This window comes from Balaenoptera musculus, chromosome 10 (assembly GCF_009873245.2).
Source record: "Balaenoptera musculus isolate JJ_BM4_2016_0621 chromosome 10, mBalMus1.pri.v3, whole genome shotgun sequence".
Classification (NCBI taxonomy): Eukaryota; Metazoa; Chordata; class Mammalia; order Artiodactyla; family Balaenopteridae; genus Balaenoptera; species Balaenoptera musculus.
In genome coordinates this window covers 98,073,777-98,089,060 of record NC_045794.1, presented here as the reverse complement: position 1 = coordinate 98,089,060, position 15,284 = coordinate 98,073,777, and the positions used below count along the sequence as shown (strand labels likewise).

Sequence of the window (15,284 nt, the reverse complement as noted above, 5' to 3'; positions counted from 1 at the left end):
CGGCTTCCCAGAGCCTTTACTGAGCTGACAGCCATGGGGATCTCCTGCCGGGAGGGGGTCACAGAGATGGTTTGTGGCAGAACATTATGCAGCAAGCCCTCGGGTCGCTGCCTTGGACACCAGGCTGATGCTTTGCCCTCCAAGGGGATGTTATGGGGAGGGCAGACCACTGGGGGGGACGGGACACAGACGGGTAAGTTTTGATTGGTGGAAGGGGCATTGTGTGAGAAGGCCACACACGGCCGCAGAATACCCCAGAAGAGGGTCTTCCCACTGTGGCCCAGAGCTCACCCCGGCAGCCCTGGGAACGGGGAGCTGAGGACTATGCGTGTCTTGCAGATTTACTTCAAAGACACCCACCCCAAGTTTCCCGCTGGAGGGAAGATGTCCCAGTACCTGGAAAGCATGAAGATTGGAGACACCATTGATTTCCGAGGCCCAAATGGGCTGCTGGTCTACCAGGGCAAAGGTGATCGGGTTGGACACCCCGAGGACCCAGTGGGGGCGGTGGATGCTGGGTGCGGGTCCCGACTCTGCTGCTGTCTGGATGGGTGACTCTCGTAGGGCAAGCCATCTCCTCTCTGGGGCCTCCGTTTCCCTGGCTGTTAGGAATTAAGGTGGCCAGCACGGGGGTTGCAGACCAGCTGCCTCTGGGGCCCAGGTGCGGCCCACAGACCAGCTTTGTTGGGCTGAAAGCAAAGGGGAGGGTTGAGCTGGAACGCCCCTGATTCTCCAGCCTCCCTGCCCCCCACGCCATCCGCCATCCGCAGTGAGGCGCTCATCCTCGTGCTCCTCTTTGCATCTGAGCTGGTCCCCATCCCACCTTCCCATCCCCCTCACCCTGACTGGCTGCGGGCTATGGTGGCCGCCACCCCCGAACCCCTGAGGCGGGGGCAGCTTCTCCAGCCCTTCCGATCCCCAAGCACAGCATGTCTGAGAGCTGGGCCTCACCCCTTCTCCTCTCCCCAGGAAAGTTTGCCATCCGTCCAGACAAGAAATCCAACCCTGTCATCACAACGGTGAAGTCTGTGGGCATGATTGCAGGAGGAACGGGTATGTGGACCCAGAGCCCCTCACTGAGTCCCTAGCGGGCGGATGTCGTGGTTCGGGGTCAGGTGTGGGACGTGGCACAGATAACAAGTGACTGGGAGCTTCCCAAGGTCAGGGACCTGGACCCCGTTGTCCTGGCACCTCTCTGGGCATCTGCCTGGCACCGGGCCTGCGTGTGTGCAGCAGGCGTTCACGCGGTGTGTGGGGGGCGGCTGTGTTGCAGGCATCACCCCGATGCTGCAGTTGATCCGTGCCATCATGAAGGACCCGGATGATCAGACCGTGTGCCACCTGCTCTTTGCCAACCAGGTCAGTGGGTGGTCCTGAGGTCTGCAAACCCGACTCCTGCTGAGAGGGGGCGAGGCCCAGCAGGCACTGCTCAGGGGTCTGCCCGGCTTTGCAGAGATGCTCAGGGAGGCTGAAATATGAGGGGTGCTCTGAACGTTCTGTGCACAGCAGCCCTCGCAGGGGCTGGTGGGGTCGGGCTTTTCAGTGTGGAGCTCAGAGCGTCTGACCCGAGTGGGGCTGCTTTGGTGGAGGGGTGAGGCACCTGGAGCACCCACACCCCGAGATTCGCTCCTCTGGCTGCTTCCTTGGAACCTCAGGGTTCCCTTCACCGCACACAGAGTGTGGAACCCACCAGTGAAGTGGGAGGAGCCCGAAGGGCCATTTTCACAGATGATGTGCCAAGGTCCCATCTGCGCGAGGTCCCTGAGCTGGGGGAGTTGGGACAGGGTTTGGACCTGGGCTTCCCAGCTCCTGAATGCATGTCCTCCTCCCCACACCCGCTGCCTGCCCGCCCCGGCCTGCTGTGTGGCCTTGGACAAGTCACTCTCCCTTTCTGGGCTTTGCTCCCTCACTGTGGAATGAGCTGATGAAGCAAGGTCATCACAAGGGTCTTTCTAGGTTCAGTGTTTCATGACTGAATATGTGGATCTTATAGTGATGCCCCTTTTGGGGGAAGCTAAGACGAGGCACCCCCCGCCTGTGAGGGGGTCATGCCCAGGCCCCCTGCGCCTCTCAGATATGGTTCAGGTCAGTTTGCCCCTGGGTCCATCCGGCCCAGGCTCCGCCCCGTGTCATCTGTGAGGACACCGAGCCTGGAGGCGGAGGGGCCGGGCTGAGGTCCCCGGGCTGAGGTCCCACACAGCTGCAGAAAACTGCTCTGAGGCCAACTGAGGTGGCCTTGACTAGGGGTGGGTGGAAACAGCCAGAAATTCCAAGCTGGCTGGTGGGGTTGAGAGGGTGGGCAGCGTTCAGCTTGGTAGTGCTGGGGCAGTCTCTGTGGAGGCCGTCAGCCCTCTGTCGCCTGGACGGGCATCTTTGTGCCCGTTAGCAGGGGCGATGGATTCTGTATCTCTTTCTGCATTTCAGTCAGTGCAATGTCACAAGTCACGTAGCCTCTGGAAGTTCCACTCCTCACCCGTGAGGGAGGAGAGTGAAGAATGCCAATAAAGTATCATATGAAAATCGTTCTGACCTCAAGGTCCCTCTGAAGGGTCTCGGGGACCCCAGGGGTCCGCAGGCCACACTGTGGGAACTGCTGCTTTGCTCCAGTTGAGTCGTTGCCCCTCCCTCCCCCCTCCTCAGTGACCTCCGTGCTCGGCTTGGACGGGGACCACAGCCCCTCCTTTCCCCATCCGTAATGTAGGGTAACGGGGGACCCACCTCTCGGGACGGTTGTGAGGGTTGAGATGGCCTTGGATAGGAGCGTTTAACATTGCAGACATGTGCATGCTTCCTGGAGTGACCGAGTGACCGGGAGTGGAGGCTGGTGGGGAGGCAGGTTGAGGACGGCAGCCTGAGTCCAGGGGAGGCTGGGGCTCTGACCCCAGCCTCAGCCTAAGGGAAGCACAATTTTTCAGAAGGGCATTAGGGAGTGTTAATAAACAGCGGGGCGACCTGGTTCTTGGACAGGGAGACTGATATTCTGAAGGTGTCGGTTCTTCATAAAGTAATACTCGAAGTCCCAGTGGGGATATTTTCTCCCCTTTAATATGACAAAATGATGCAATATGGCCTGGAAGACAAAGTACACATGCACAGCCAAGAAAGTTTTAAAAAAGAAGAGTGACAAGGAAGAACTTAGCGCACTGGATATTAAAACATACTAAAAAGTGTCAGTGATAAAAAATAGCATGGTTCTGGAGCCACACGTGAGACCTGGGCTTACTGGACTTACTAAGCATTTCTGGATAGCACAACAGGAAACCTAGACTGTGCTAGGACATGCTGGAACATGTGGCTAGTTACACTTAAATTAATTAAGATTAAACAAAATTAAAAGCTCGCTTTCCCAGTCTCACTAGCCACATTTCATTGGTTCCGTAGCCACATGTGGCCAGTGGTTACCCTATTGGATAACACAGATCTGTTGTGGAACACTCCGTTGAATAGCCCTGGCCTAGAAACAGACCCAAGTGTAGGTGAGGCTTTGTATCTGATGCAGGTGACATACCAAACCTGAAAAGAGAAAGGAAAAGGAGTGTTGAGTTAGTTGCTATGCACTTGGAAACAACGAAGTAGATCCCTACCTTACCTTATATAAAAATGGAGTTTAGGTTAAAGATATACATGTAAAAAATTGAAGCTTTAAAAGTAGAAGGTGAGCATTTTTACAGGAAATATTGATGAATGAGTGAACAAGGATGGTTAGTCTAAGCAAGACACCAGGGAGAGCCCGTCAAGGAGAAGATTGATGGAACCATCTGCTTAAAAATGAAAAGCTCCCCTGGGGAAAAACACAAAGTTTAAATAAGGTAGAAAGATAAGTAACTGGGGATGAGACATATAATGCATCACCAATGAAAATTAATATCCTTCATGTAAAAAGTTTTTACAAACTAATAAAAGATATTACTAGACCAGTGACAAACTTACTTATTAATAATAAAAAATAAAACAAGCTTTAGGGCTTCCCTGGTGGCGCAGTGGTTGAGAATCTGCCTGCCAATGCAGGGGACACGGGTTCGAGCCCTGGTCTGGGAAGATCCCACGTGCCGCGGAGCAACTGGGCCCGTGAGCCACAATTGCTGAGCCTGCGCGTCTGGAGCCTGTGCTCTGCAACAAGAGAGGCTGCGATAGTGAGAGGCCCGCGCACCGCGATGAAGAGTGGTCCCCACTTGCCGCAACTAGAGAAAGCCCTCGCACAGAAATGAAGACCCAACACAGCCATAAATAAATAAATAAATAAATAATTTTAAAAAAGCTTGGCTTTTAAAAAAAAACAAACAAAACATAAGGTTTACTTTCCATTAATCTGGTTGGCAAAGCTTAAAGGATCGTTACCCGGTGCTGGTAGAGGGGTAGGGAGACGGAGACTCCTGGGCATGCTGCTGGTGTGTGCATTGGCGTAACCTACCGGGGGATTGTAAAGCAGCTGCGTGTGTTGAACGCCCTAACCATGTGGAATTTTCTACCCTGAACTCCACTCCCTCAAGTTTATCCTCAGGAACAGGGCAGTGAGGGTGGTCAGAGAGGCACTGTTCATAAAGAGGACGCTCAGAGACGCAAGAGGGAAGAGATACGGGGATGGATATATGTACGCGTGTAACTGATTCACTTTGTTATAAAGCAGAAACTAACACACCATCGTAAAGCAATCATACTCCAATAAAGATGTTTAAAAAAAAAAAAAAAAAAGGAAAAGAGTATGCTCAGAACAATCTCCACGCCTCTCCCGTCGTCTGCCTCACCCAGCCCGGGGCTCAGTAGAGGTCTGTGAGCCAGTGACCTTTTCTGGTCGACAGAGTTCTTTGGCCCCCAGTTTCACAACAGTCTTATGAGATCAGTCACGCCACCCACTGGCCTGAGGAGCCCTGTCCGTCTGTGAGTGACCTGCAAACATACAGGGCAAAGTCTGTGGTTAGGAATGGAAAGGGGCTGTTTCGGGAGCAGATTGCTGATGCTCCCTGGGGGTCTGAGAAGGCTTCCTGGAGGAGGTGACAAGCTGCACTCTACAGGGCCACGTGGGGCTGGCTAAATGAAATCAGTGGGGATGGCAAGTGGGGAGCTGCAGGCCAAGCAGAGGGATTGCCGTGGGCAAGGCTGCGGAGGGACAGGTGTGATCGGGGGAAGTGGTATCTGTATTTCCTAGGCTGTGGATGTACAAGCTGAGACGCCAGAACATAGGAAGACTTGGACTTTCCCTGGAAGCTTTGCCAAGTGTGCGGCCCGTGGGTGGGCGGGGTGACGAGGGTCTCCAAAGGCAGTCCCTGTTGCTGTCCCTCCTGACCGCTGGGTCCTGTCCCCCCGCAGACTGAGAAGGACATCCTGCTGCGGCCCGAGCTGGAGGAACTGAGGAACGAACATTCTGCGCGCTTCAAGCTCTGGTACACGGTGGACAGAGCCCCCGAAGGTGAGCGCGCCCAGGCGGGTGGGCTGGGTGGAGGCGCCGGCCCACGCTCGCCTGGCGGAGCCCTCCGCCGTTGCGGAGGCTTCTGCTCGCATGGTCTCCTTTGGTGCTCATCACTGGGGCCCTGTGAGAGGAAGGTGATGAGGAGAGAGGGATTACAGAGGGAACGCAAGTGCCCCACAGCACACAGTGAGAAAAGCCCAGAGCTAGGGCTTGAGTTCACACCTGCCTCCTCCAGAGCCCCAGACCTTCCCCTGCCTGCGCTGCTCTCAGCTGGATAAAGAAGGCCGGTGTTCTCCCCTTGGGCTGGGGCTCACTCGGGGGCAGGTCTCCAGGGCCAGTGCTGGGGGTGAGGGTGAGTGTTTCCACATTGCAGTGTATATGCCCTGTAGGCACTTTACACCCATTTTCTCTCTAATCATCAGCCCTGGAGTGTGGGCTGGGCTGATGTACAGTTACTTCATTCTACCTGTCCAGGTGTTTAAACTGTTTGCCAAGGTCACATAGGAGGTGGTGAATGAGGGCTGCCCCTGAAACCTGAAACGAGGTTGCCCTCTGGGAGCTAAACTCTACTCCATTCTCCTGCCTTAGGTAGATGTGGCTACAAAAAATATCTTAACTTCTTCTCTGTTGTAAGAAAAGCAGCAGCTGAGGCTTCTTGGTAGATAACACCAGTGATGTTTGGCTTCAGGGTTAGGAGACTATAGGGAGTGGTGGGGACTGTGGTGAATTGGAGAGCATCTGCCTGTGCAGAGGGGCAGCCCCGTCCCAGCTGCGGGCAGCCCTGCTGTGCAGGAGTACCGCCCTGGAGGCCAGCCTTTCCATTTTTCAAGGGAAGCTGGGGGCCTGAACTTTCATGGGAAATTTTTAAATATTAGAAACTGGACATTTTCAAAGCACCCACATGGGCACCAGCTTGCTGCCACACTGCCCGTGCTTTGCCTCCTGCTCCTCACACAGCCACCGGTTCCCTGGGACTCAACCACCACAGTGCGGGGAACAGGCCACCCTCTGCTTCCCCCAGAAATGAGCAGGCAGGCTCTGGGGGTACCCATCTCAAGAGGGTCCATCCCTGAGAGAGGAGCCACCCTCCTGGGTTGACCAAATCAGATCCTGGGCCCCCTGGTGGATCCGTGGACCCGACAGTCTTGTTCCGGGGCCTCTGGCTGGACCAGCTGTCCTGGGCCCACCCGCATCTCAGTGAGTCTCCTCCTGGTCGGACCCCTCACTCTGTGTGTTCCCGAAACCAGCCTGGCCCAAGCTGATGTTCTAGTTGGGGAGGATGAATGGGAAACAGGTTCATTAGTAAATTATAAAGTACAGTAGCAGGTGATTAGTGAGACCCAGGAAAGACAAAGTAGAGTCATAGAGAGTGGAGGTCGGACAGGAGGCACTGGTTCTGGGAGTCCGAGCTGCCAATAAAGAAAGGAATATTCATCTTGTACCCACGTCTTGTTCAAAAGGGGGAAATGAAAGCTGGTTTAGCTCCCTTCTGGTTGCAGGTTCTAGAGTGTGGTCAGGTAGGCTCACTGACCACGATGGGCGTGTCCTTGCAGGGGCCTCTACCCCTGTTGCCTGCACACGGCCTGGCCGCAGGAGGAGTGGACACTGCCCTCTGGTGGTGACACCTGGCAACGCCTATACCGAAGTGCCTCCTGGGGACAGTTTTAAGAGTAACCAGTTACTGGCCAAGGAGAGATAACAGTTGGGAAGTCTCCCGGTATTTTACACTTACATTTATTATTACCCTGACCACAGTTCGAGAGTAGTTCGGGTACTGCCGTAACATTAGGTATAAGCTGAAAAGGGTAGATGCTGAGAAGGAAAATGGTACCAGGCCAGCGGGCAGTTGTGGAGCTAAGCAAAAGAACAGGGGAGAGGGGCCAGCTGACTATGTTTCCCCTACAAAGTCACCTTCAGTATACATGTAAAGAAAAATACACTATCTAAAAACGTCCTTGTGAAATTGAGATGTGTCTTACACACCTGTACATTCATTACACTAGCAAATATGGTTTAGTCCCATGCAGTTTTTTTCAAAGTAATTTTAGATCTGTTAATAAAATGTTATCTACCTACCTATGTCCCGCCTTGTTCCAGAGGGATTTTAGGCACCTTACAAAGACTCATAGAGTGAGTCGGAGTGGTATAAATGGAAAGTGGGAGTGAAAGAAAAACAAGGGCAGGGCCATCGAATGGAGCTGGGACTGAGGTTTGTACAGAAGCAGGGACTTTGATGCACACTTGCTGTGGGTGGCCACGTGTGTCACTCTGAGCTTCCCAGCAGCCACAGTGAAAAGGGAGATGTGGTCAGTTACTCAGCTCAGTGTCCGTGAGGTAAAGAATTCCCCATTGCTCAGCACAGCAGACTCTTCCTCATCCCAAGACCAGCTGGGACTGGCTTGGCCCCTCGCAAGGGACCCCCCCCATGGAGTGTACATGATGTGATGCAGAGAGCATTGTCCGCCGTGATGGGGGAGGACAGCCCTGAGCGCAGATGTGGAAGCCAAGGCGTAGATCGGAGCCAGAGCGGAGCCGGGCTGGGTGCCGCCTCCTCCTCCTCTCTTCGGGCCCCAGTCATCAGAGCCCCATTCTCCTGGCAGAGCCCTGCCAGCCTGCTGTCCCCGTGGGCCCACTGTGCGCCTGGAACTGGCTGGCCCCCCTCCCTGAGCAGCCCCTGCTGGCAGGTCAGTCCTGAGGGCCCGGGTAGGACTAGAGCCCTGCCAGCCTCGGGGCACCAGCAGTGACTTGTAGGAATAAAAGGTGGCTCTGGATCTCAGGTGAAACCTGGAGACACACTGCGCGTGTACATGTGCGTGTGCAAGACAGGGAGGCCAGCAGGACCTAGAGGAGCTGTTGCTGCCCCGAGGGTCCTGCATCTGCAGCTTCAGCCTGGGTCCTGGCCTTGCTGTTTTCAGGCTCACCGATTGCTTGTTTGGGACGCATTCCTTTACTCATTATTTATTGAGTAACTACTGTGTTGGGGGCTGTCTGGGCACTGGGACCACAGCTGTGGACCAGACACAGCTCCTCGTGGACCGACACGTAGTAGAGGGAAGAGTCAGACAGTGGGCACAGGGCCGGTAGGTAGCATGGAGGGTGGTGGGGTAGGAAATGTCACCCTGACCAGCCTGGCACTAGCTGGGGGACCTTTGGGGCCTGGGGCTAACGTCCCAGCCCTGTCCATGCCTTTTTGTGTGACCTGGGACAACTCAACTCTGGGTCCTCTTGGCCTCAGTTTCCACATCTGTAAAACGGGATCAGTAACCCCTGCCCTGTCCGCCCACAGGGCGGTTCTGAGGGCCACATGAGAGGCCAGTGGAAGTGAAATGCTTTGCACGCTGTGAAGCGTGGTGGGGGAACGTTGATGGGCTTGCCTTTGTGCTACAGGTGAGCCAGGCTTGGGGGCAGGGGATCAGGGTGAGGGTTTACTTGGCTCAGCCTCTTCATTCTTCAGTGTTTGTGGAAAGAAGGGAGGAATTCATGGCACAGGAACTTTGTCACGGAGGAGAGGGTGCTGGGCGGGTGGGCAGTCGGCAGTTGGTCACACGGCCGTACTCGGGCTCACCTGGTCTCCCACTCCGCAGCCTGGGACTACAGCCAGGGCTTTGTGAACGAGGAGATGATCCGGGACCACCTTCCGCCCCCAGAGGAGGAGCCGCTGGTGCTGATGTGCGGACCCCAGCCCATGATCCAGTACGCCTGCCTGCCCAACCTGGACCGCGTGGGCCACCCCAAGGAGCGCTGCTTCGCCTTCTGATGGGCCGGCCCTGGCCACTGGCTCCGCCCCGCACTCACCGCGCCCTGTCGCCCTGTCTGTACCCACCCCTCCTGCTGTTGTTTGTTAACACCTCTCCCCCCCACGTCTCCTGCTGCAGCCGGGTTCAGCCTGGCCTGCCCGTGCCTGGGAGGTCACCCCGCTGGGCTGGCCCCCGAGGGGCCCCTTTGGGAGCAGGGCTCTGTTACAGGTGGCCGCTGTCGGCCACCTTTAGGGCAGATTCCTGTCTGGGCCTCACTGGAGATGCCCCCCCCCCCGCCCCCGCACAAAACACACACACTACTGGGCCGAGGCTGCCAGCACCATGCTGCCCACCCTCCCCAGAGCATACCACACTCTGGAAATAAACACAAATATACGGGCAGCCCATAGCTGCAGGTGCCAGGCCCCTACCCACTGCCTGCTTCAGGGCCACAGCCAGGCCTCAGCACCTGACACTACGTGATAGGTAACACCAAAAAGTCCTCTTGACAGGGGCTGCTGGGGTGAGAGGCTGCCCCAACCCCAGGGCACAGCAGGCCCGGCCAGCAGGGAGTTGGGCTCTCCCTGGGGCTGGACTAGGAGGAGGGGGCTGACCAAGGGCCCTTCCATCTGGCACATGGGCCCTCCCAAAGCCTTAGCATTTCCCCAAAACACCAAAACGTTCGGGCAGCTTTGGGAGTTCCAAGCAGTCGACCTCTGATCGACCAGCTTGGGGTCCCGGGCCGCCAGTCCTGATGGGAGAGCTAAGATGATGTGTTTATCCCTCTGTCCCAGACCCCCCTCCTGCTGCCCTCACCCCGGGTGGGGGAGATTTTGAGCAGAGCCTCTTGTCTGAGGGACATTCTCAGTGGCCTCGACGTTGCCTTTAGACCACAGCGTGTCAGCCTCTTGCATATCAGCTTTTCAGAGTCATTTATGAGCAAACATAACGTTGAAGTAAAACTTTGCTAATCTGAACACTTTTGCAGTTCCTGGAGGCTCTGTGACCTACGTCATTGTGGGGGAGGGAGGGGGGGAGGAAGGGGCTGTGTAGGGCCTGGCTTTTATTTCTGTTTGTTTGTGTTTGTAGTAGAAAATTTGGGGACTTCCCTGGCAGTCCAGTGGTTAGGACCCTGTGCTTCCGCTGCAGGGGGCCTGGGTTTGAACCCTGGTCGGGGAACTAAGATCCCACAAGCTAATGTGGTGCAGCCAAAAAAAAAAAAAAAAAAAAAAATTGGGAGAGGAGTACAGAAGAGTATATACAGGAAAAAAAATGCCGGAATCTAGAGGCCAACACTTAGAACTTGGATGAAACCACATCATCCACTGTGTAGCCTCTGCTTTCCCCCTAATGTCAGACGTGCTTTCCCCCTGTGGTCAGAACTCACCATAGGCCCAGATGGATCATGATTTTTTTATGTAGCAAATCCCTGTTGTTGGACAGTTAGGCTGTTCACAGTTTGCGGATTTTGTAAATAACACTGGCCATGTTCACCCTCCTCTTTTTTTTTTTTTTTTTTTAATTTATTTTTACTTTTGGCTGCATTGGGTCTTCGTTGCTGCTTGTGGGTTTTCTCTAGTTGTGGCGAGTGGGGGCTACTCTTCGTTGCGGTGCATAGGCTTCTCATTGCAGTGGCTTCTCTTGTCGTGGAGCATGGGCCCTAGGCACGTGGGCTCAGTAGTTGTGGCTCGTGGGCTCTAGAGCGCAGGCTCAGTAGTTGTGGCGCACGGGCTTAGTTGCTCCGCGGCATGTGGGATCTTCCCAGACCAGGGCTCGAACCCGTGTCCCCTGCACTGGCAGGCGGATTCTTAAGCACTGCGCCAGCAGGGCAGTCCTTCACCCTCCTTTCTGATGACTTCTTTTAGGGTAGATACCTGGGAATAGATAGAGTGTGGACAGTGGGGGTCCAACTTTTTACCCTCCCCTCACACCCAGCCTTATTCACATCTCAGCCGTGTTAAAAGGTGTCCCCAGTCCCAACTTTGGACAGCCCCGTGTGTCCCAAGTGTTTTCCTTTTTACTCTGTCCTCTGGAGAGCCCTGAGAGAAGTAGAAGTCAGTAGCACCTCTTTCTGACAGGGAGAGTGAGGCTCAGGGCAGTGAATGGCTTTCAGGGTGGAGGTCGGGCCTGAGGCAAGGCAGGTGTCGCCCTGTCCTCGGGAAGCTACAGGTGAGGAAGGGAGCGCCTTCATTCATTCAGGCACTGTTCCAGGGCTAGGGCCAGGGCTGCTCCAGACACAGCCTTCCCTGCTCCTGGGGTGCTCTCGAGAAGGACACTATACGAGTAACAGGTGATGGGAAATGCCAAGATGGAAGTTAAAGACGGGACAGTGTGGGGCTTCCCTGGCGGCACACTGGTTAAGAATCCGCCTGCCAATGCAGGGGACACGGGTTCGAGGCCTGGTCTGGGAAGATCCCACGTGCCTCGGAGCAACTAAGCCTGTGCGCCACAGCTACTGAGCCTGCGCTCTAGAGTCTGCAAGCCACAACTGCTGAGCCCACGTGCCTAGAGCCTTGCTCCACAAGAGAAGCCACCGCAATGAGAAGCCAGCGCACCGCAACGAAGAGTAGCCCCCGCTCACCGCAACTAGAGAAAGTCCCTGTGCAGCAACAAAGACCCAACGCAACCAAAAATAAAAATAAATAAAATTTTTAAAAAAGACGGGACAGTGTGGGAATGAGGGCTGTTCTTAGAGTTGGGCAGCAGGAACTCCCTCTGAGGAGGTGACCTTTGTGCTGGGATGTGAAGGGAGGGAGCTGGCCCAGCTGTGGTAGGTGTTCAAGGCGGAACAGCTAGTGTGAAGGCCTTGTGGCTAGAACAAGCTTGTGGAAGAAACTTCCAGAAACAGATCAAGGAAGGCAGATGGCTGAGGGGACAGTGAGGATGAGACTGGAGAGGGAGGCAGGACTAGGGTACTCCAGAGGGAGTGACCAGCAAGTGCAGAGGCCCTGGGACACAGTGAGGGCCAGTGTGGCTGGAGTGGAGTGGGGAAGAGGAGAAGACGGGGGAGTTCACAGGAGGTCTCGGGGCCGGGGAGCCGCTTTCCCCTCTCATCTCTCACCTTCCATTCTGTCTCTGGCCCTCACACATCCTGGAGTAGGGCTGGGACTCCTCAGTGGGCAGGGGCAGGACTCAGCCTGGGCCTCTCAGGCCCTGATGGCTCTTCTCCACACCTACTGTCTGCTGAGGGCTCTGCTGAGCACTTGACACACATTCGGGCTCCTGGTGCCTGTCCCCGTCTGGAGGGTAAGAAAACAGGCCTGAGGGTTGAGACTTGCTGCACACTGCCTGAGCCCACAAGAGGCTGTCTGCTGAAGCTGGGAAGAAGGGCATAAATTGGACCTGGTCCCTACCCTCTTATAAGTCTGTCTCTCCATCTGTAAAATGGGTGAGTAAAGAGGCCCGTGATTCTCCACCCTCTCAGACGTGACACCATTTAAAAACATTTACAACAGCCCCTTTACTCTCCTGAAGTGAAGTCACCACTGATATCACCTACCTATACAGAATTTTTAAAAAACACCAAGGGGACTTCCCTGATGGTCCAGGGGTTAAGAATCTGCCTTCCAATGCAGCGGACGCAGGTTTGATCCCTGGTCAGGGAACTGAGATCCCACATGCCGTGGGGCAACTAATAAGCCTGCGTGCTCTAGAGCCTGCGTGCAACTACTGACCCCACGCACTCTGGAGCCCGCGCTCCACAACTGGAGAGGAAGCCCTGAGCGCCACAACGAAGAGCCTACACATCACAACTAAGACCCAACGCAGCCGAATAAATAAATGAATATTAAAAACAAAAACGCAAAATTCCAACTTACATTATAAAAGCAAAAAAGGAAAGGACTTTATAAAATGATGCACATTTCAGCATGTAAATGCTGGCCCCAAGGCCCCTAGACGGAAGCATCAGGAGTCTGCATGGACGCAGGGTCCCTGCACTGGCGCAGCCCCTAATGCCGCCCGCCTTCCCCGCTCTGCCGACAGGGGTGCGGTTTTCCGAGGCGGGGCACAATTGTTGGGTGGTCTCCAAATAAGGCGGGACCCAGTTCCTTTGGCTACAGCGCAGGTGCATTGCTGGCAATTCCATATTTGTTTACATCAGGCAAAAAGTCCTGCGTGTTCATACAAGAAAGGGAGCGAAACCCAGGATCAAAGAATCATTAAGCGGCCCCTCCGCCCCGGGCATTGGGAGAGCCAGCGGGACGTCCCATCCCGTCCCCGCCTCCACGTGACCGGATCCCTGCCGTTCCGACAACCAAACACGACCCCACGAAGTTCCGAAACGCTTCTGGGGGCGGGCCATCGCGCAGTCACAGAATTACATGACATCAATGACCCTATTGTGGTAGTTTAAGGAAATTATTATTATTTTTTTTTTATTTTTTTTTTTTATTTATGGCTGTGTTGGGTCTTCGTCTCTGTGCGAGGGCTTTCTCCAGTTGTGGCAAGTGGGGGCCACTCTTCATCGCGGTGCGCGGGCCTCTCACTATCGCGGCCTCTCTTGTTGCGGAGCACAGGCTCCAGACTTGCATGCTCAGTAGTTGTGACTCACGGGCCCAGCCGCTCCGCGGCATGTGGGATCCTCCCAGACCAGGGCTCGAACCCGTGTCCCCTGCACTGGCAGGCAGACTCTCAACCACTGCGCCACCAGGGAAGCCCTAAGGAAATTATTTAAGCGCTATTTTTACGCTTCGCTTTCTTCGTGTGGAGGCGCGAAAGGGCCTTAACTCCCGCGCTCCTCTGGTCCCTTCCTAGTTCTCCGCACCTGCCCTCCGCTGTACAGCCGGCCCGCGGCTGGTTCCTGGTTTCCGCGTTCTTTCCCGGCACCCACGGCAGGGAGGCGTTAATAGTCCTGTTTCACGGCTGAGGAAAGGGGGCGAGCCAGCACCCAATCACGGTTGCGCAGGCGGGACCCTGGATTTCCCTCCTCGGTCTGGTTCCCAGTCTTCACTAGCTCGTCTCTCCAGTTCTTTCTGATGCCAGGTTTTCAACTGTGGTGTTATGTTCTCTCAAGAACACACAACTCCACTCGCGGCGTTGTACTTACAGTAGTGATTCACAGAACACTTAGTCTATATGTTCGGCACTGCTCTAAGGGCGTTGCACCTTTAGTCTTTATGTTTCTGTTTTTCTGTTGTTGGTGTTGTTTTGGCCACACCGGGCGGCAGGCGGAGGTCTTACTTCCGCGACCAGGGATCTGACCCCGGGCCCGCGGAAGCAGAACCGCGCAGACCTCATCACTAGACCGCCCAGGAATTCCGTTTCTTGCTGTTGTTGTATTCTTCATTAATTGGTTCGACATACTGAACCTGACGCCAGGATCAGTGCTGGAGACTGAAATTGTACCAGTGAAAAACTTCCACATTCGGAACACTCCATTTGACGCTCGCAGCGATCTAGCTTATTTGCCCCATTTTACAGGTCAGGAAGGCGAAAACATTTCGTTGTAAAGATTCTACTGCCCGGAAATGTGAGCTGTGGTACATGAGCACCGCATTATAGACCACATAACGAGCCTCCTGTGTGCAGCACATTATCGCCCCCAAAGAACGAACTAATAACACTCTCCGTTACTACAATTAATATGCCCCCACAAAACTGACTATATTAACTAAACCCAACCTTGACAGCTCTACAGGTTAACAATCCCCGACAATACCGTGAGGTTTGACCACCCCGTTACTCAACAGCGGCGCACTCAAAAATCTCCTTAATTTCTCCTTAGTTAAATTACTATATTCTGCTTTTTAGATGCAAGAGGTACGGGCAGATCGCAACTCCCAGGCATCCCGCAAAGTAGGCGAGTCACCGTAGGGGCAACCTTTACCCGCTCAAAAATTCGTCTCACATTAGCAGTGAGGATTCGGGCGTCACCCCGAATCGTTATTTTCCTTACTCATAAGTTTAAGGCATAAACGTTTTTAATACTTACGTTCCTAGGTAATGAATCCCATTCTCATTAGCCCTACGGTGAGTGTCAAAGTTGACCGTCGAACCGAGAACCTCTTTCCTTTGAAGATTGTCTTACTTATTTAATTCTTTTCTGTTGCTTTTAATTTCATTTGCTCATCTTGAGAAAGAGGGAACCGTAGGGCTACGACCCGCCGTATGCAGATAAGCAGAGGACGTCGCAAAGGCTC

The 15,284-nt window shown here is 54.6% G+C and overlaps 1 protein-coding gene, 1 long non-coding RNA gene and 1 other non-coding gene across 5 annotated transcripts in view; 1 reads left to right on the top strand and 2 right to left on the bottom strand.

The window, feature by feature from the left end:
- Positions 1 to 10,127, top strand: part of LOC118901815 (NADH-cytochrome b5 reductase 3) — a 24,969-nt gene extending 14,842 nt beyond the window's left edge. The window contains exons 5-9 of one of the 2 annotated variants that reach the window (XM_036865459.1): positions 340 to 469; positions 970 to 1,053; positions 1,274 to 1,359; positions 5,308 to 5,407; positions 8,992 to 10,127. In XM_036865459.1, coding sequence (XP_036721354.1) covers positions 340 to 469; positions 970 to 1,053; positions 1,274 to 1,359; positions 5,308 to 5,407; positions 8,992 to 9,164 — 573 coding nt within the window. In that variant the 3' untranslated portion in view covers positions 9,165 to 10,127. The remainder of the gene's footprint in view (positions 1 to 339; positions 470 to 969; positions 1,054 to 1,273; positions 1,360 to 5,307; positions 5,408 to 8,991) is intronic. The other variant, XM_036865460.1, reaches the window with a different exon arrangement.
- On the bottom strand, positions 5,425 to 15,212 carry LOC118901816. 2 transcript variants are annotated; one of them, XR_005021475.1, is made up of 3 exons: positions 15,077 to 15,212; positions 12,206 to 12,383; positions 5,425 to 5,528 (listed from the first exon to the last, which is right to left on the bottom strand). It is a non-coding gene; the product is annotated as an uncharacterized LOC118901816 (long non-coding RNA). The 2 variants fall into 2 exon arrangements; XR_005021474.1 differs by lacking the exon at positions 5,425 to 5,528 and adding an exon at positions 10,882 to 11,018.
- LOC118902907 lies at positions 14,908 to 15,057 on the bottom strand. Its single transcript, XR_005021623.1, has one exon. It is a non-coding gene; the product is annotated as a U12 minor spliceosomal RNA (small nuclear RNA).
- Positions 15,213 to 15,284: the final 72 nt, after the last annotated feature.